The sequence below is a fragment of the Scophthalmus maximus genome, chromosome 1 (assembly GCF_022379125.1).
Source record: "Scophthalmus maximus strain ysfricsl-2021 chromosome 1, ASM2237912v1, whole genome shotgun sequence".
Classification (NCBI taxonomy): domain Eukaryota; kingdom Metazoa; phylum Chordata; class Actinopteri; order Pleuronectiformes; family Scophthalmidae; genus Scophthalmus; species Scophthalmus maximus.
The window spans coordinates 12,100,386-12,120,874 of record NC_061515.1 but is presented as its reverse complement, the minus strand read 5'-3'; the positions used below and the strand labels follow the sequence as shown (position 1 = coordinate 12,120,874).

Below are 20,489 nucleotides of genomic sequence, written 5' to 3'. Positions count from 1 at the left end.
TGAGCTCTCAGGGTGGTTTATTCAAACATGTCCCAGCACAAAGGAGTAAAACCCATCCCCCAACACCAAAAACTCAAAACGAACTCAGAAGCGTTCAAATATCATACCCCTACTCCACACACACACACACACACACAAACACACACAATGATGCAAAACCTTGCGCACACTCAGAAAAAGAAACACACACGCAAACACACACACACACACACACACACACACACACACACACACAATGATGCACAACCACACCATGTCAAAGAGACCTTTGATAAGAAAATGTAACTAAAGCTCACTGAATCATGTAAAACGACATACAAAATCTTGTGCTTTACATGATGAGTCATCAACAATATGGAATTAAATTTAATGAAGCTACTGATGTGCATCGGCGAGTTAGATGATCATTCAGTTGTATATAACTGAGAAAATTATCAAAAACATCCTCAGTATTTAATTTTCAACACTGTATTTTAAAAAAAAATCTAATTTTAACAGTAAAGGCAAAAGGTCTTATAAAAATTTGCTTTATATGCACCTGTATGTTGAGCAGAGGTCAAAGGTTCATGTTTATACTTGTACACATGCAGTCTCTGTGCTGGACAATAGGTCACTGGCTGGTTGTGTGGGCAGTGTGGATCTAGTGATAGGGCCAAATGGCACCCCCTGAGACAAATGTTATCTGAAAGGGTGCACACTGTATACTCTACGAGAATTTCTGTGAGCATCACAAGAGGCAATGACGAACATTGTTATATTAATGCTTAGAATAGCGATTAATGAGAGGGAGGGGGTGGACAAACAGCAACGGGAAAAGGAGAAATGAGCAAGGCGATAAAGACGTGCTGGTGCAGTATAAATATCTTAGACCACAGGGAGACAGTGCATCAGCTTAAGAGTGGCACTGGAGAGGGAATGCAGTGAGCCAGAGGTGGAGAAGAGGGCTCAGAGAAAACACAAGGGGGTGAATGAAAGCAAGAAGCATAGAAAGAGAAGAACTGAAAGAAGATCAGAGGGGTTTTTTTCTTATTCAACATAGTGGAAACTTCATATTAGGTAAGACACAATCTGGCATTTCTTTCATCTGGTCGTTATGAATCATTTTAAGACTTATTTTTTAACCTGCTTTTTTTCAGAAATGGCAAACACAGCAGGAGGAGAACTCATGACTTTGCTCTTGTTCCTGAGTGCCAGCGTGCCATGTTTTTCTGTGTATAACAGTGGGGAGTGCTTCTTCAACACTAAAGGTACAGTGTGTGTGTGTGTGTGTGTGTGTGTGTGTGTGTGTGTGTGTGTGTGTGTGTGTGTGTCCAGATTCAGGTTTATCATTCAAAATGTATCTTAATTACCCAACAGTAGGAAGTAGTTCAAAAAGGCTCTCCAGCTGTAACAGTGAAAATTTATAATTTTTTTCCTTTTTTTCCTTTTTTTCCTCGTTTTATTGGGGTCATATATATATTGTTAGCAAATCTCATTTATTCACCTATTTATTTGCATCAGAATGCATCACTAAAAAGCTAACTATAATAGCACCAAACAATTGTGCATAGCACTTTCACTTTTAATACTTAATCGCATCTAAGTTAAATTTTGAATGCATGACTTTTATTTGTAGTGAGGTATATTTTACAATGTTTCTACTTCTGATGACATAAAGGATCGGAAAACTTCTGGCGCCTCTCTACATTTCACAATAAGTGATACATACATATATATATATATATATATATATATATATATATATATAATTTATTTTTTATTTTTTTTAATTCAGGGAGCTGTGAATATATGGGACAGGTGTATGGGATTGGAGAAAGCTGGATAACCAGTGACTGTTACCAGTGTGTCTGCATGGAACCTTTCGGAGTAGGATGCTGTGACCAGTGAGTTTGAATTCACAAATCAAATACACTCAAAACACTACTCAACATCTTTGGATGTAGTATACATATTATACTTCTAACCCTAATCTAACTCCAATCCTCCCTACAGTAGGTCTAATCCTGTGGATTATCCAGACTGGTGTCAGATCATCCGTAAACCTGACTCTTGCACGAGTGTTGCAGTGATGAGAGCCAATCACAAACTACCATGTCTTTGGGGACGAGGACGTCTCAGACCAGCTGCAGGTCAGCCATGGAAATCTGACAATGATCCTATATTTTGAGTTGAGTTATAAAAAAAAAATCATATATGTACAAGGAATATAGCAATGAGTGATTTGTATTTTGAATTCAACAAATAAAGACCACACATTTGATTTCATTTTTATCTGCAAGTGCTTCTTTTGTTCACAAGCATCATTTCATAGTTTTCAATTGTGTATGTACAAATGAATGGCTTAATTTTTGGTTCCTGTTTTAAGATTCAGTAAAAACTATATGTCTAATTTCTGTCTAATCTCTGGTTTTGTCATGTATTACTATATTGCCACATCATTACATATATTATATTTACTATACAAGCATAGAGTACTACGTTTTATAGAGGGACGTCTGTGTAGCCTTTGTTATTAGAAAAAGAGAATTCCTACAGTCCAACGCTATGGCCCTTTTGAATTAATAAATACAAAGACAGACTTTTCTCTTACTGTAATTCACAGCAGTGAGATGATGAGAAAGATTGAGAAATGCTGTGATGGTGGACCATGGACTTTTCCTGGTTGTTAGTTGAATATTCACAGTCTCTCTGGAGAAAGTCCAAATCAATTAACAGCTTCATTACAATCTAATCTTTGTTTCATAGTTAACCACTGAGTGTATATTTGAGAGAAGACACTCTCGTGAAGGTTAGTGTGTTGTCGATGCGCTGGTTTGTTTTTACGTTTCACATATCTATTAATATTGATTTCATCCATTCAAGTGCCTGGAAATTTATATTTTCAGAACACTGCAATGGATAAAGTATCTTTTATCTATTACTCTTATTTGTTTTTCTGTTCTTATAGAGGTGTGGGGGGGCACGTTAAGCAATTTTCGATCAATAACGCAGTGAAGTGGAGCTTTGCATAGATTCTGAGAAAGCGTCCGAAAGGAAGGCTTGAAGGAGGCTTTTATTTTGAAAAGAGCAGTGGCGGCGCACAGTTTGTACGTAACTCGGTGGCGACGCGCCCTGAGCGTCCACCTTGTTTATACTTGTTGTAACACTGACGTCCGACTTGCTGCGGGGTTCTTTCCGTCCATGAGAGCGCATCACGCGGCGGGACCATGTGGATCCTGACGGCCCTGCAGCCCGGAGGTACCGTCGTCTTCTGGTGCCTGATACTTTGACGCTAGCTAACACAGCTAGCGGCTGAAAGTTGACTGAGTCGAGTCCAACAGGCCAGAGTGGGCTGTGGGCATTAACGAGTTTGAATTTGTAGATTTTATACAGATGACAATAAACAAAATGATATGGGAACTTTAGATAATAGTAATAATTATGATAATAGTAAATAGTTAAGGCATTAAAAGTGAGTTTAAAAAAGGACCTTTAATGTTAACTGTGCAAAAGCCTTGATTAACATTATATACATATATATATATATATATATATATATATATATATATATATATATATATATATTCGGTGTGACCAACCCTTTGCCTTTATATACCTTCAGTTCTCCTTGAATTTAAAATACTTTATTTCAAACCAAAAAATTGAAATTATAAATACATGTGAATATATACACACATACATAAGGTATCAAAATAAATATATATGCTGTGTACATCGCAGCCTTTCACAATACAATAAACATTTTTTCTGTCTGAAAAGGAGTAGGAGAAGCAAGATGCTTATCCAGGCCTACCCCCATTCTACACAATACTTTTAATAATACTGATAATAATCAATAATCATATTCTAGTTAGACTTAGTTACACTTCCACACAGTTTCCAGGTTTTGGTGGCTTTAAGAACCTTGGTGAGTCCTTTAAATTTCTCTCAGTACCTTCATGTCATCCCAGACTGAGTCCATGATGTTTGGATGAGGATTCTGTATGAACCACACCTTCCCTGTCCTTGGCCCCGTAGATAATTTTCTTCTTCTTCTTCTTCTTAACTAGAAAAAACTGTCTTGTTGTTATGGTGCAGAATGAAATTGGGACCCGTCAGAAACCTGCTTGATGGTTTTGCATGATGGATAAGAATGTACACATCTCACGTGCCTTGAACCTCGCACAGTGCTGTGTACTGTCTGTACATTTTGATTATGTCTGTGGAGATTCTCATTCATCCAGGTCATAGTTATCCAAAAGGGAAAAACAACTTGACTTGGATGTAGATTCTTGAAGACGTTTCACCTCTCATCTAATAGGCTTCTTTGGTTCTCACTGAGTTGTTGTGTATATACCAAGTCCAGTTGCTCCTAATTTAATATCCTTTTAATTAATTTTGATTACATGTATAATTGCATGCAATACTTGAATGTATTTAAAATAGATTCAATATCAAGTCAGGCGTAGTGGATATATAATTATCCATTACAATAACACTTGTTAGAGCACTATGTTAGAGCTGACACAGAAAAATATCTCATCAGTTTAAATTTTTATCTTGAATCATTAATCTGCATCGGAACCGTCACAGATGTGTCAGGCTTTACTTTTGAACTTTGTAGTACCACAAGTAAGCTGCATGGGTTTTGACTTAGCACTGACCTGTCGATAACGTTGCTTCCCGTCACCCACAGGTGAGACCCACTACCTCGTCGCCAGTAAAGAGTATGTGGTGGGGCGCAAGAACTGTGACATCCTTCTCGCCAACGACCAGTCCATCAGCAGGGCTCACGCTCACCTCACTGCTACTGACCAGGTGAGAAGAAGACAGGAAATGAAGCCAGGGATATTACTTGATAGTTCATTCTTTATACGGACAGAATATGTGCAGCAGACTAGTGATACAACTAAGGATTATTTTCTCGATTAATTGAATAGTTGTTTGGTCCATAAAATGTCATAAAATGGTGAAAAATGTCGATTGTGTTTCCCTAAACTCAAAGATGATGTTTTGTTTTGTCCACACACCAAATATATTAAGTTTACTGTCACAGAGGAGCAAAGAAACCAGAAAATATTCACATTTAAGAAGCTGAAATCAGAGAATTAAGACTTTCTTTTTTCATAAAAACTACTTGAACTGTTTAATCGATTATCAAAATAGTTGGCTATTAATCTAGTAATCAATTACTAAACGATTACTCATCAATTAATCGATTAACTGTTGCAGCTCTACAGCAGACTATGCTGTGCTTATATTCTCTAAATTAATTTTGCTCTTCCAAGGACATTGGGCAATGAACACAGTGTGTTTTATGTCACAAGAATGTGACAAAAAATGTGACAGGGTGTGGCGTGATCTTTTGTGATCTTTTGGGGTGTGTGGAGAAAACTAAAAGACAGACACTGCATAGCAGCCACTCCTCCTGTCGTCCTGTTTTAAACCAGCTGTCACATCAGTATTATTCTAATTATTCAAATTAAACTCTTGCCCAACATTTCAAACAGCAACTTGACTTTGAATGGGAACAGATTTTGATTGTGCATATGTTTTTATATAATTTTCGGTCAAAGAAATTAGTGAGTGACAAATTATTTAGATTAGAATTGCTTAAAATACAGATGTGTGATGTCAGTTAGTTTGCATATAGTTTGTATAGTAGACTATTGTCTGATTTTAGAGTGAATGGTTTACAGGATTATCAATATTTCACCTGTGTGATGGCAGCAGGTGGTGCTGTTGCACTGGTTTTATATAAGTGAAACTGGACAACATCCTGACCGTGGTAACTAACGCGTGTAAATCTGTTATTATTCGGGTATATAAAAAGCAACAGCCTTCGCAGAGTAACAAACACACAAATGTAAAATTCACAACAATTTTAAGTAAATGTCTAAAAACCATAATTTCAATAAATTCTTATACATGTTGTTGCTCTACCAATGGTTTGGAATGGGTAATCTTAAAATTCAACCTTCGACCTTTTTTTGTTTTTAATGGTTGTTGTTATCATTAATGCATTGCATATCAAAGATGCATTGCAAAATACTTTTCTTTTTATTCATGTCTATCAGAAGATTCGGATAAACATCCCTTTTGTCTTTCTGTTTTTCTAAATGCATTCTGATTCATAAATTCATAAACTGACTCGACCATAAGAGCATCTAAAAGTTATTCTCTATCTGTTAATAGTGAGTCAATTTAAGCTTCCTTTGTTTTACCCGTCCGCAGACCTGTCCAGTTGTTTTTACACTTAAGGGTCAATAGATTTTCTGAGCGTTGGATTTCCAGCTCAGGTTTAATTTTGAAGAGTGGGTTTCTCATTATCACAGGATGACGAAGGACGGTTTGTTTGATTGGTGAAAAAATGTCTCTGCCTTGTGTATTTTACTATAAGACCCTGACTTTGAAAGACACCTCCAAGTACGGCACTTTTGTCAACAGCCAGCGTTTGACAGAGAACACGTCAGTGAACCTGAAGTCAGGGGACATTGTCACATTTGGGGCTTTTCACAGCAAGTTCAGGTATGTAACAAAGGACCTGGTCTGTTGTGTTTAACATCACAGAACCATGATTAAGTTGTTTTTTTTAAATCACTGAATTACAAATTCATTTTAAAGCTATAAGTTTTTAAAATCTCCCTCACTGTGTTGTATTGGCATCAGTGTGGAACATCAGAAGCCAGTGGTGTGTTCATCGTGTTTGGACAATGACGGCAAGGCGTCGCTCTCTCAGGCCCTGCTGGCTTTGGGCGGAAAGCTTGTCAACTCCTGGACTCAGGACTGCACCCACCTGGTTATGCCTTCTGTCAAAGTCACCATCAAGGTCAGAACCAAAACTTTTGTATACTCACTGGCATGTGCAACGGGTTTGTTTCTGAATACGTGCTTGTGTGTTTTTCCTCCCTAGACTATTTCTGCGCTGCTGTGCTGTCGTCCCATCGTGAAGCCAGAGTTCTTCTTAGAGCTCAACGAAGCTGCTCAGCAAAAACAGGCGCCTCCTAAAGCCGAGAGGTACGATACAGTCCGTCCCCGTCTGCACACATCAGCTGAAACACTGAACCAAACGGGATCTCATCTGTGCTGTGCATTGTTTTTAAAGTTTCATCCCCGAGATTGATGAGCCAAGCTTGATTAAGGAGGAAGTTAATGTTGGAGTGATGCCAATTCGCAAACAACTTTTCACTGAAAAGACCTTCATATTCCTCAGTGCCAAGCAGGTTTGTCTTCCTTGTGATAACCCAATGTTATTGTCGTGCTAAATAACCACCAATATCCACACATAGAATATCAGGATTTGTGTTGATCAGTAATAAGATAACAAAACTCGGGGGTTATAGAAATGAGCACTTGTTATTGGCTATATAAATGATCATGACCCTGCTTGTTTTTCATGAGCTTTAGAAGTGTTAGAAAGATCACATGATCTCTTGAGCTTCATGTTTATCCGCTGAGCATCAGTTGCCAGGCAGTCTGCTGCTCAGGGATCCTCAGGGTGAGTCACAGTGGAGAGCCTGTTTTTAAATGGATATGTTTATTTAATAATACAAAAAAATTAAGTTTACCATACGTATACAATGTGTTGTCCCTCATCAGGGACAACACGTTTTCTTCTTACGTTGGCCTTGTTGACACAACAGAATGAAGTGTAGTCTGAAGAAATAAGACAACGTCCACACTTTCGTCCTGTGTACATTGATGCAACAACACTATCCCTTGGAACAAGTGCTTTTACAGTAACTCAATTATTTATGGACCACTCAAAGAATTATGCCCTGAGTTGTAGTAAATGATGGGAAAGGTAAGGATTAAACTGTCAGGCCTCACTCTGTGCCTCGAACCCTGCATCCAAGTTAACATTTCTTCTCTTCCACGTTATTTGCAGCTGAAGCGTCTGAGTGCAGCCGTGAGTTTTGGAAGAGGAAAGAGTCAGCTGTTGGAAGAGGGCTCCCTGCCCCGGGACCTGCTGGAGTCTCCACAGAGCTGTGTGGTCGATGTTACAAGCGGCAGCTCCCAAACTCTTTCATCCTCGACCACCGATTGGGCAAACTCTGTGAAGAACATAATTCAAAGGTTTGCATAAACTCATGACTTTTTTAAATAGAAAATTACTTATGTGTGTGATTTGGTTTATTACTTTTCAAGGTAATTCTTTTTTTTTCCACTCACACAGAAAAGGCCTTCGAGTCATCACAGAGTCCGAAATTGGTTTGGCTGCCATCTTTGCTTCCTGTGATAAGTACTGCAATCCATCTGCTGTGATGCAAGACTCAGGTGGGCAGCCAGACAGAGAAGTTGTGATTGTTTTCTTTATTTTATTTCTATTCTTGTGCTAATATTTTCCATTTGTTTCAATCTTCTGTTTGTGTTCTAGAGTCAGTATCAAAAGTGAAACCCAGAATCCCAAGTGCTTCGCTGTCACAGAACGTGGCGGTGGACGAGACAGTGTTACCGGCTTCGACACAAAATATCACTGCATATGCAGTGAACACGGAGCCATCAGAACGGTACAGAACAGACACACATCAGGATCTTATTAGAGTTGTCCAAAAGTCTAATTCCTCTGTCCTTTCCAGAAAGCTTTAATTTGTTTTGTCAATTTTTACGCATTTGCCAGTTCGGAGCTGTGCAAGGTGACGGGGGTGACGGCAGTAGGAGAAACTCCTGAGAAGAAGCAAAACCATAGCAGCAATCACCCCGGTGGATCCAGAGTCGTACCTGAGAGTATGTCTGCTCAGTGTGTCGTGGCTGATACGATGAGCTCATCGCTTAACGCTGTAGACAACACAAACTCCCAGAGGAAGAAGCCTGAGTCCAAACTGACAGGTAGCTGCAAGACTGAATTAGAGATGCACTGATGCATTATTTACTCTCTCCATTCCGATTCGGAAGCCACAAGTCGGACATCTAATGACACCAGTCCATTAGCAGCTTTCTGCTTTCTTTCTCAATATAAATGATATACTGATCAGATTTCTTCCTAATTGTTATAGTTAATATTTTATTTGGGTCACTTCATGATATTGAACAAACGCAGAAACGTAGAAGACATATTCAACTCAGTCTGCAGGCTGACTGTTGAGGCACACTGCCCCGCCCCCGCTACTGTACAGAAGACAGAGCGCTCAACCTTCTCACCACCCCAGCAAGAAAGCAAAGAGGCTTATTTCATTTGTAAATTTGAATTTGTACTAAATGTCTGTAATGCTGTAAGACATATTTTTAAAAGTCAATGATTTTGCACTTTCAGCTGAAGGGAGTAGTGGCATTAGGTCCCAGCCGTCCTCTTCTAGGACCAACGGCGGCACGAAGACATTCCTACAAAAGCAATCTCCTCAGAAACCAAAGATTCCCGCACAAGTTTCACCGCAGAAACAGTCGACTCTGACGACTTTCTTTCAGCCCGTCAATAAGAAAAGGTAAACATCTGCTCCTTAAGTGTTCCAGGACAATACCAGTGTTTTGCATATTTCAGCACTGGTGATACAGATGTATCGATCAATGGGCACTTAATGTAAAACTGCTTACTCACTGACAATGAAAACATCTTTGACTGACTATAAAAGAAGCAGACCGGATGTTTAATCCCTGTTGTCCTAATCGTTAAATAAAAGAAAAAATAGATGGATAATGTTAAATTTGGTGGGTCATCTAATTTGAAAAATTTCTTTCTTCAAGGCCTTTGGACGATGAGTTCTCAGCTGTTATGTCAGAGGCAAAGCGACCTGTACTGGCATCATCCATCAGCAGGATACAGACACCAAACACTTCAGTCACATCTAAAGAAACATACTTGCGTTCTGACAGACTCCCCGCAGCCACATCTCGGACCCCCCTGGGCTCGGGAGCTGATCTGTTCACAGGACGGCCAGATGCTCCAGAACACGGGGTCTCCCACACCTCCCTGGAGGGGCCTCGGAGTGGAAAGAGGAAGGAAATGGAAGCAGAGATGCAGATGGACGAACTGGAGTCTATCATGTCTGAAGATATGGATTTCTTTGACGAGCAACTGCCAGGCAATCAAGGCCAGCAAGCACAGCTAACAGGGCAAAGTTCAACGACACAGAAACGAAGTTTGAATACGCCGGAGGATTTGTCTTCAAACAAGAGGCAACGCGTCAATGTGGAAGATGGTGGAGCCGACACAAGGCCACTGGTGGGCCTGGAAAAAGAGTCGGGCTCCCACAAAAACCACAGCCAACAATCCGAACAGTATATTGTCTCCATCAAGACCGAACCGGTTGATCCGTCAGAAATCAAGACAACTAATCATGAGTCCAGCAAAAGCAAAAACCTTCTGCCTTTTGAACAGGACGAACCGTCTTTCATTGAGGTGAGGAAAGAACATTTTCTCTCAGTTCAATAATGTTATTTTTCTTCATGCAGTGATCTAAAGGTTTTATATGCAATTATGTCTCATTGTCTCTGCTCATTTTCCGCCCTTTGTGTTCCTGAAGGACATTGATCTACTGAAAGGGGTAAATAGTGAGGATAAAGAAGCGACTAAGACCCCTCTGAGACCAGTTACAATCAAACTGGAGGTCAAAGTAAGTCCCGTGATAAAGCTCTTTAATGACACAGTTTTGTCATTTTCTAGCTATTGTCTATTGACAAAAGTTTCTTTCCTGATCTGCTGTTCTGCAGGAGTCCAAGATCGACGAAGACCTTCCTAAAAAGCTGGTGCTAGTGGAGTTTCGATCTCTCACTGTGACCGTACCTCCGAAAACCAAACCAAAGCCAATGCTCAGCAACAGCTACGCAAAGAACTTCAAGCGTTTCCGCAAGGTCAATCTATGACGCAACCTAGACGAGCCTTGTTTGAAATTTAGAAACACAACTTGATTAAATTATAAAACTCACACCAGCATCTTTCTGATGCCTGTCGCTGCACATATGCTAACAGAAATATTTTGTCCTTCACTAATCACACACAAATTCTAACAGTTGCATTGGATATTTTTAGCTATCAATTTTTTTCTCCTTTTATCCCAGGTACACCAGTAAAAAAAAAGCCCATTATTTGTGAGACGGACAAACTTTTTGGTTTGTGAGATGCTCATGTGTCCTGAAGAGAAGCTTCGTCTCCAATGGACTAATATCCTTGTGTGCATTTGTGCAGAACCGAGTACCAGGAGCGGAGACCTCACCCCACATCATTGGAGGGTCTGATCTGCTGGTTCACAACAGGGGAAAGAACACTGATCTAGATGAATGGCTGAAAGATGCAGCGGAGGTAATATTTGTCGTTCTTCTTGTGTGTTATCTGTCTGCGATCTGTCCGAGCCCCCAGTTTATTGACTTGAATCTGTGTTTGCTTCAGGAGGAGCGTCAGAGCAGACGAGACGAGACCGTAGGAGACGACCTCTTCAGGTGAGAAAGTGGATTTCATTTTTCCGTCAGAGGATGTGAGGTTACTCACAGATTCCAAAAAAACAATGTGAGGTTTCTAGTATGTGAAGGACCAGTCACGTGTTGTTAGGGTATGTTAAATAGTGTCTCATTCCTTCAGTTATATATAGAGAGAGAGCTCTGGGCTTGATTTACCTTTATTGTTCAGAATCAACACTTTTGTAGAGGTACCTGAACTCAGGGTGAGAGACTGGATTTTTAAGGTCAGAACACAGCTGGACACCAACGTGGCAGCAGCGGCCTGATGTGTTGTAAGTCAACGAGCAACCACAGTGGAAAAAAAGAACAATAACAAAATCAGTCATACCCAAATGATTAATAAAAACAAATTTTTAGAAATAATTGAAGCTTCTCTCCTAAACCAACAATACAATATTCTGTTGCTAAATACAGACTATAACCTTTTGGATATTTGTTCTTTCATTCAAAATAAAACAGAGAAACTTTTTATAATTAATGTCAATGATTTGTATTTTGTTTTTGCCCCTTTCTGTGTTTATCATTTGGACTGGCAGGTATTAATGTTCTGTCCTTCCCTTTAGACCTCAGCTCATAAACGGTTAGACAGCTACAATAATTTCCCCCTGGTCCCTGTTGAATATTTTCCTGTTCTAAGTGGTTTGTTTCTCATGGACATTGAATTTTGGATTAGATAACACATTAATGTTACACTGTAATTTGTGTTAGAATGACTTGGTCCAACCTTGGTCTGTATAGCCTCAGTCATTATAATCAGGTGCAGACAACTTAATTAACTGAGAATTATGGATATGGGGTCTCTGGAGCTTCAGTTTAACCAATCAGGACAAAGTATTCTTGCGTCACAGCAGTTGCCAGGGTAACAGGTGATGTAAGCTGCCGATGCTGCTGCTGTGCTGTTTTCTTTGACTTAGCAAAAAAGAGACTGTGTGTGTTAAGGCTGAGCTGTTTGATCACCGAGTCATGCTCAGTCAGTCATGCGTAGCCGGGGAACAGACTCTGCTACTAAGACAACAATCCGGTATTATTCTTTTTGGTAGGTCTATACGAAGTTTCCAGACGTGGTTTTATAGGACGCCTGTTTGCTTTAGGCTGTTCAAACACTACATGATTCATTGTGCTTAATTAGGGCGTTTTTTTATTGTTTGTTCAAAACACCTTTTAGGACATTGAGGAATGATCCATGAGGAAGGTTAAAAGCTCATCTTGACTATGCACAGACCTATGAGCTAAACTCCTTTTGTATGCGTGTGTTTGTGTGTCTTTAGGTACAACCCCACCAAACTAACCAAAAGAAGATGAAATGCCTTCATCTTGAAGTCCACCAGTGGGAATTAATTTCAGTGAACTACACAGAAAGTATGTGCAACACCCTATGAAAAGGACTCATCATCTGTATTTGAACTACATGGTTAATGTATATAACATGGAGTTAATGCTTCGTATTTGTTGCAATAATCAGAAATGTTTACCAGTGTTTTAGTTTTCTGTTCTATCTGTTAATCAACGATCAATCGCCTAATTAAGCTACTGACAGTAAGCAATGTAAGAAGACATTCTCATGTTCAGAGATTTTTTTCCAGTTTTTATTTGTTGATAATAAAAATTTGACATACAAAACATTAAAAACTCTTCAGTTGTACAAGAGAGCATTAAATCTCTACATGCCGAAAGCAGCTGTTCCTTCATTTTGAAGTTAAGACCTAATGTGTTCCCTGGTTTTAGCTGAACTAGAAACCTAAAAGGGATTCAAGTTTTACCTGTTTCTTAAATTATCTCTAATGAGCCAACACATCAGGCACTTTTCAGATCCAAAACTGTTCACATAAGAAGTTTATTTTATTTCTTTACTACTTAAGTATGTACTTGGAAGTTGCTTTCTAAAATACATACATCCTAGATGTAACAGGATCACATTTTTTTCTTTTCGTTGGAAGTCAATTCAAAACATAGAGTTATCTTACCACATATGTCCTTGTGTCGCACTTTTCTGGCTTCTGCCCAAAGCCGCTGCTGCTGGGCAGTTGTTAATGCCAACATGCATATATTTATTAGTTATATCAAAACAATGTTCAGAAATCTGTGAAAAATCTTCAAGAAATAATTCAGATAAAAGTCAGTATTTAACACAGGTAACATTTGCACTATTTAACTGTTATATGACTGGCAAAACTTAATTGGTAATGTGTCAAACAAACTAATATTGTTAGTGGAAAATGTGACGTACATTATTTATTGATGTTTCACCATCCACTCTTACTACTGTATTGTATGAAGGGGTGAAAAAAGAAATTCCCTACTGGGATCAAAGTGTCACATCACAATAAAAAAACATTGAGCTGTGCGTGAGTGGCAAGCTCAAAGAACAAGAAAAATATTCATATGGCAACACACTTATAAACTGTGTTTAAATAACTGATAAAAAGCTAAATGTATTGGAAAAAGAAAAATTGGTTGCTGCTCATTTTTTTATTATAAAGTTATTTTTGACACTACAACCTGTAGTGGCTTTTTATGGTGAAGCTGATTTTTTGAAAAGTCCTGCGAATTTATGGGCGACACACGGGTGATTCAACATGAACTGGGAGATTACCTGTGCACTTGCATTGTCGTTGTATCTCAGAAATAGTTGTGAAAGAAATCTGACTTGGTAATTGTTGTGTAGAGTAATACAAACAGAGTTGCGTATCATGTTACACAGTTTGAAGAAAAAAACAATATATATATATATTGTCTTGAATAATATATATATATATATATATATAATATATATAATATATATATATATATATGACAGATAATCAGCAATAAATACTGATAGTCTAATCTTGAATAGTTTAGATGTTACTCTTCACAGGGATAGCCAAAACATGTTCATAAAATGCATAATGTAATTACAAAAATAGAAAGTGGATGCTAAGATTTGGTTTGCTAAAATATAAAAAATAAAATATTTGGATGGCATGATTGTAAAAGTTGGCATTTTGCAAGTGTGCTTTTCCCATTCTCTCCATTTTTAAATAATCATCTCTCCATCTGTATTGATATGGATTCTAATTAATGCAAAAGAGTGTTCAAAGTGACGAGTTAATTGTGGTGTCAACATAAATGAACTATGATGCTAGAATTGTTTTACTTTTTCCATATTCTAGCCATAATTTAATTGGCAATTATCTTTAAAGGCTTCAATTAAAGGAACATGCTGGTATTTCTGGTTTAATCCTATTTTCTACTAGTCACAATATACTGTTCTCCTTTCTTACAGTTTTCCCAGTTAAGAATATATACAAATATATATATGTTCACTGGAGTTAAACATAAAGATTTTTATACTGTAGTAAATAAGGTTAACGAAAAAAAAAGACTCATTTAAAACACCAGAATGGTCCCTTTAAAGAGCTGACTTTTGCTGAGACACTTTAATGCCATTTTGCTGCCTTTAATATACTTAGCAATGGGTGCCCATTAATACATTCAGATCAGCAAGTGAAATTATTTGCATAGAAATCTTTTCAGTTGTAGAGTAATCAAAGCAACATGTCAGATTTGATAGACTTTTCAAACTTTTGTAGATAGATAGATGGATGGATAGATATAGCTCTGACTATATTTGCTCCTACAACAGCAGCTAAAAGAATAATCTCTGACGTTAATAAAACAACAACAAAAAAATGTGATAGGCTGAGAATAAACAGGAACATTAAGTTTGCGTGGCCATGAACTTGTCAGTTCACGCCTTCTGTGAATCACCCCTCATGTGTAGAGTTCAGATCATCGCAAGTTTATACGCAGGTCCGCAGTGTAGTCTGCAAGTGCCACTGACAGACGCAAATTAAGCTCAATGTTACACGAGGAATAGGAGCAGTTGCTTCTAATATTAAGGATTCCGTCTCTTAAACTTTATAAAAACAAGAGTTAAAGTCAAGTAAAGTTAGTTTGTAAATGGATTGAAAGACACATGGTGAACAAATAAATAACCCTGATGAAAATAAGGTCCCATTCCGTTGTGAGGTTACAGATTGACAAAGAAAACATTGGCACATGGTAGCTTGGACTTCTTGTGAAGTCAGACAAGACTCTTGAAAGCTTTCTTTTGTTTCTCTAGAAACTAATTAGTGTACATCCACTGCCTTTTTGGTCTCTGTCAGGTGAAAACATTTCTCAGCTTTGATTAAAAAGTACTGCATGAATGATTTGAACATATTAAAACCACACCTTTTACATCAGTTGGTAAAACCAGTCAAAACCTGTGCCCTTCTGCTCATCTTTTCATCACGTTTTCAAATTAAGTTATTCACTCCATTGCTTATGAGCTTCCCATTCTTCTTGAGTCTCTTTAGCAGACACGAGGCGATGCCTAAAGCGCCACCCTTCAAAAAGCGTACAAAGTTGTCTCCCACCAGCGGGCCCATGGCAAATAGACATGGTTCCTTGGTACACTCAAAAGTGAATGGGTGGATGTCAATGGGGTTCTGCTTGCAAGAGATGGGTTTTGTTGGATCCTGACCCAGGTACTGGCCTTGCCCCTTCAAAAAAAATAAGTTTGGGTTGGTCCCAATCAGCACCAGGACCATGGAGATCTTGAATGCCTTGAGGGAGTTCATTCCCTGCAGCAAACACTTCATGTCAGACTGGAAGGACACCACACAGTGTTCCGGGAAACTAGTGTAGTCAGGAAACAAGCCAACACTGGCATTACCAGCCATGTTACCTGCAGCAAGTTGGGGCTTTGGGCACATCTTGGTACATACTGAAGTGGCAATACTAACTACCTGGGGTCTGTTAGGAGCAGAGGAGGGAGCCACATTTGTGTAGGTCTGAGAGCACATCATGTTGTAAACGTTGTGGTACTCTGGGTACAGGGTCTTGGGCAGCTGTTTGAAGATGAGATCTGAGTCATCTACACTCTTACGAAAGACATGCAGCACCCTAATGTTGCTGTTGCAAGCGCACAGAACTGCATCTGCAGCACTTAAACCGGCACCGACAATTAAAATCGGATCAGAGTTCATATCCAGCTTTCTCCTGCCTACAGCCAACCCTAGGTCTGAGATACTGTGGAATACAAAAGGTAGGTCCTCCCCCTCTACACCTAATCGTATAGGTGAATCTGATGCACCAGTGGCCAGAACTACATTCTCAGCAAACAGACAGAAGGGGACGTGAGTGTCGTTCTGCACCTGCTGATATCCCCTTACTTCCCATAGAACCCCCCCTGCTCCGTTGTTTACACACTCTACTCCATTTCCGTCAAAGCCCTCACTTCTACTGTCTCCCACACCCACATCTCCTTCATTAGTGTGCCCATTTTCCAGACCTTCCCCATTGTGACCCCGGCAGAGTTTCTGGACGGAGGTCACATAGGTGTTGTCAACAAAATTCTTTTGGAGACCCTTTAGCTTCACATAGTTACGGTAATAGGATGAGATTTCCTCTGGGGTTGCTCTGTCACTGGTCACATCCCTAGAAAGAGGAGAAAGACCATGTGGAACAAGGTAGCACAGAATTAAAAAGAATCTTGAGCCATGTCTTTACTGTCAACCTTGTCCCTGTCTTTACCTGCATTTCGCGTTGGTCAAGTCTCTGTAGTTGACACCAGGAAGCTCCATCCAGATGCCAAGACTAATAGTAAGCATGGAGCCTTCCATTGCCTGATGAGGGAAACAATGGGTAGAAGCAGATGCAATTTCAAAAAGGACAAAAACAAAAGGACTGGCATAAAATATGTATAGTTCCGGAGGTTAGAAAGACTACACCTTGTTGCTTACATGCCAAGCACCTCCGGGTGTTGCCCTGCCCAGCACCAGATGTGGGATGTGTTGCTGCTTGTCTCTCCTCCACTGAAGGACAGGAGGGAACTCATAGCCATAGTCAGCATTGGGGTGCAGCAGTGTGTCAAAAAGCACAGCCACTGGATTCCTTGACCTTCCCTCAAGACCTTCACTCAAGTATTCCAGATCCTATAAGAAAACGCCCTCATCATGACATACCTGAATCACAGTGAGATAATTTGTACACATACAAATACATACAAGTAATATGTAGTTGTTTTTACCTGTTCAGTGATGGGTAGATGCTTGGTCTCCTGCAGTTTCCTGTATAGTATTGGGTTTGGGTGGACAGTTGCCGAATCTAGGTAGGGCTTGTACCCACTCAGCAGGTAGGACAGACAAATACCCGATGGCCCATTGCCTAAACAACAAACCCAGGTATGGCAAATGGTGGGTTAGCATCAAAACAGGGCGCACAGAAGCATGTGGCACAACATAGACAGAGATTTTGAAATTTGGACCAAAAAGTTTACCTATGATGACAACAGGGATGGTAGGTGGGTGCTCTTGAGGCTGGGTGGTCTCTTCCAGAAGAGGCATGGCTGCAGCCTGGGCCAGAGCCGGCACTGAAGAGGAGGAAAAAGGTAGAATAATGAAGAATTTTCCAGACTTTTCTGTAGCCGTCCATTTCACCTTTAGCTAAAGGAACAGCTTCATATTTTTGTGTCAGATCATTTTAACAGGTTCAAACAGGCTTGCTGTTTTTGTGTCCACCAGCGTTGTTGCCTAATGTTGCCTAACTCTCTCCATCCACCATTGTCAGCCTATTCAGGAACACAGGCATTGAATGGGGAACCTTTATTCATCCTGTTATTGTGCTTCCACACAGCCAATGACACTCCCTGTCTGTCTCGGACTTCACACACGTGGAAACACCCAGTCACAACACAACATGCCCCCAGCTTTTCTCTTTGCCGTCCCGCCAACATCCACACACCCCCTATCCTATCAAACATTGGCTGCGGCGGGCCTAGCCTGTGGTAACCCCCCGGCACTGCTTCCCAAACAAAAGGGAGTTCTAATCAGATTTATGTAGGCTTGGGTCTGTTGTGAAACTTCGTCAGTGAGCATGTATCATGTGTATCGCGACAGTGCCATTGTGTACCAGCCGGGCAGCAAATCCCCTCTGATCACACCTCCGAGTGGGCCCTAATCCCACTGGGCCTGTGTATATCTTTACCGCCTCTTTCAATGGCAGCAGGATGAGAATGTGGTCCTGGGATGCTGACAGATCAAACTTTCTGAGCTCCACTTCCTCATATACCCACTACCACAACACACACACACACACACACACACACTCCCGCCAAAATAACCAACCATCCATAGCAAGGAGTACCTACTTTCCCCAGTTTCTTACGAACTGAAACACTGCCCACACTGCTTTTGTCCTTATATCCCTAAACTCTGGCTCACTTCCCTTTAAACCTCCATGTCTCCCTGCTGGCAGCACTGTCTGGCTCATTTCACATGCACGCCTCTCTGTCTCACTCCCCCTGTCTGACCTGAGTCTGAATACCAACCAATTGTCTTTGGTTGACGCTTGTTTATCCTTTTCAGAGAAAGCACTGGGATGCCACACATTGCCTTACCTGTGTGTAGAATGTCTTGCCCCCAGCTGGCAACTTGATACTGATATTTCCATCCCACTGTTCAATTTAAGAAACCCCCCAATGTTTACAGTCCTAAAAGTTGATTTTGCAATAACTTTTGGACCAAAATGTGTCTCCCATGGAAGATGAATTGCACGAGATTTTATTCTAATTAAAGATTATTTTTTATTATATATTAATTTTTTCACATTAAAATAAAGCACAGTTAAAGACAAAGTCCCCCCAAATGGTTGACATCAACAGCAAGATTCCTGTTTGTTATTCAATCTTGATCCCAGCTCTTATCTGTCAGGTTGAGTACTTATTATAGAGCTTCAGTTACTGTGGCATCATGTGTCTTCTAAACCTGTTTAACAATACTGTGCCATACGTTTGAGATGCAAGACTAAATAATTTGGATAAATATTTGTGGTTTTACACTCTATAAACATCAACATCATTAACTATCAAAGAAAAAAACATTACACAACAGATCATCCAAACAGCTTTGCCTGAGAGCAAACGCTGAAACATTGAGAGTTAAACTCCACGCACCCACAGCCAAAATGTGATAATAATAGAAATGCCCTAACCCAAGTTGTTAGCTGAATGTATGTTTAGTTATAGCTACTGTCTTCCTGCACTTTCCTGCACCAACGGGTGTGCTTTTTGTAGCATGTGGACGGACCATACTTTCTAGAACACAATGTACCGAGTATTGTGGGCTGTGTATGAAAAAACTGCTGAAACTAGAAGCGAAATATGAGGCTATTTATTTTCATTTTGGTCGGAAGAAAAACATAATGTAGGCTGACTTTTGAATCCACCGGAGTGTAATTCATTTGGAAACAATGCATGAAAATACAAATGCATTTCAACCTGGGTTTTTTTGTTTTATTTCTGACTTAGTCTCGGTTTGAAATGTTTCTGAGATTTTCACAAGGCACCAGCTACACTCTCATCCTTACAACTTGTGCAACCTGCAGGTCAGATACAAAAGGATGTTTACTTTAACCCAGCTCCATGTCGGTTACATGTGATGCTGCTGTGAACACCGGAGGAGATGTGTTACACCACACCACACATCACCCTCATGGACCCACACAGGCTCCAGCCTCCCACTACTCTCCCAACTCCGAGCAGCGGTCCACGCAGCCTGCGTCCAATGAGTCACAAGGAGCACATGCGACAGCCGCTGTGTCACCGTCATTGCATAATTTAGGTCAAACACACGCTCACGGTCATTAACAACACATCTGCCAAGCACAACGTCTCTTACCGCGCTGTGATTTATCTCTGTCTATCTGTCCCAGTGGCGTCCGGTCATCTCGACCTACAGACGCATCTCTAACCGTATAAATAGCCGAGGCAGACACCGGTGGGAGGATCCATCCAACTGTCCGGGATCTTGCATGAGACGAAAAAGCCGACCTCTCTGTCGTCACCGCACCCACACACACACACACACACACACACACACACACACACACACACACTTACCTCGGTGCAGTTGAAACCGAGCAGACCTGGTACATTCAGGTCTGATCAGCCTGTAAATCTAGATTTTCTGTGTCTTGAAAGCTGTGTGTGTGCGTGTGTGTGTGTGTGTGTGTGAGAGAAGAGAGAGAGAGAAACCGGGTCCTGCGTTTATCATCACATGCGCATCTCACGCTGCACCGGCAGGCGTGAGCGCGTT

General features: G+C 40.2%; 3 protein-coding genes across 5 annotated transcripts; 2 read left to right on the top strand and 1 right to left on the bottom strand.

Moving 5' to 3' along the window:
- Positions 1-882: 882 nt before the first annotated feature.
- msmp2 (microseminoprotein, prostate associated 2) lies at positions 883-2,265 on the top strand. Its single transcript, XM_035629878.1, has 4 exons — positions 883-1,056; positions 1,137-1,247; positions 1,775-1,883; positions 1,993-2,265. Exons 1-4 carry the CDS (start codon positions 969-971, stop codon positions 2,165-2,167), a joined length of 483 nt encoding a protein of 160 aa, XP_035485771.1. The 5' UTR covers positions 883-968; the 3' UTR covers positions 2,168-2,265.
- Positions 2,266-3,081: 816 nt separating this feature from the next.
- On the top strand, positions 3,082-13,002 carry nbn (nibrin). Of its 2 annotated transcripts, none has more exons than XM_035625378.2 (17): positions 3,082-3,237; positions 4,676-4,797; positions 6,427-6,507; positions 6,649-6,808; positions 6,893-6,996; positions 7,085-7,202; positions 7,868-8,055; positions 8,156-8,256; positions 8,357-8,489; positions 8,600-8,808; positions 9,233-9,401; positions 9,661-10,315; positions 10,440-10,529; positions 10,627-10,767; positions 11,102-11,215; positions 11,303-11,352; positions 12,639-13,002. In XM_035625378.2, the coding sequence occupies exons 2-17, from the start codon at positions 4,709-4,711 to the stop codon at positions 12,670-12,672; spliced, it is 2,436 nt and encodes an 811-aa protein (XP_035481271.1). In that variant the 5' UTR covers positions 3,082-3,237; positions 4,676-4,708; the 3' UTR covers positions 12,673-13,002. The 2 variants fall into 2 exon arrangements, with proteins under 2 accessions (XP_035481271.1, XP_035481192.1); XM_035625299.2 differs by having other exon boundaries at positions 6,380-6,507.
- Positions 13,003-13,181: 179 nt separating this feature from the next.
- osgin2 (oxidative stress induced growth inhibitor family member 2) lies at positions 13,182-20,486 on the bottom strand. 2 transcript variants are annotated; one of them, XM_035625643.2, is made up of 6 exons: positions 20,294-20,486; positions 17,675-17,767; positions 17,426-17,562; positions 17,139-17,330; positions 16,930-17,021; positions 13,182-16,833 (listed from the first exon to the last, which is right to left on the bottom strand). In XM_035625643.2, the coding sequence occupies exons 2-6, from the start codon at positions 17,739-17,741 to the stop codon at positions 15,651-15,653; spliced, it is 1,671 nt and encodes a 556-aa protein (XP_035481536.1). In that variant the 5' UTR covers positions 17,742-17,767; positions 20,294-20,486; the 3' UTR covers positions 13,182-15,650. The 2 variants fall into 2 exon arrangements, with proteins under 2 accessions (XP_035481536.1, XP_035481613.1); XM_035625720.2 differs by lacking the exon at positions 20,294-20,486 and adding an exon at positions 20,073-20,182.
- Positions 20,487-20,489: the final 3 nt, after the last annotated feature.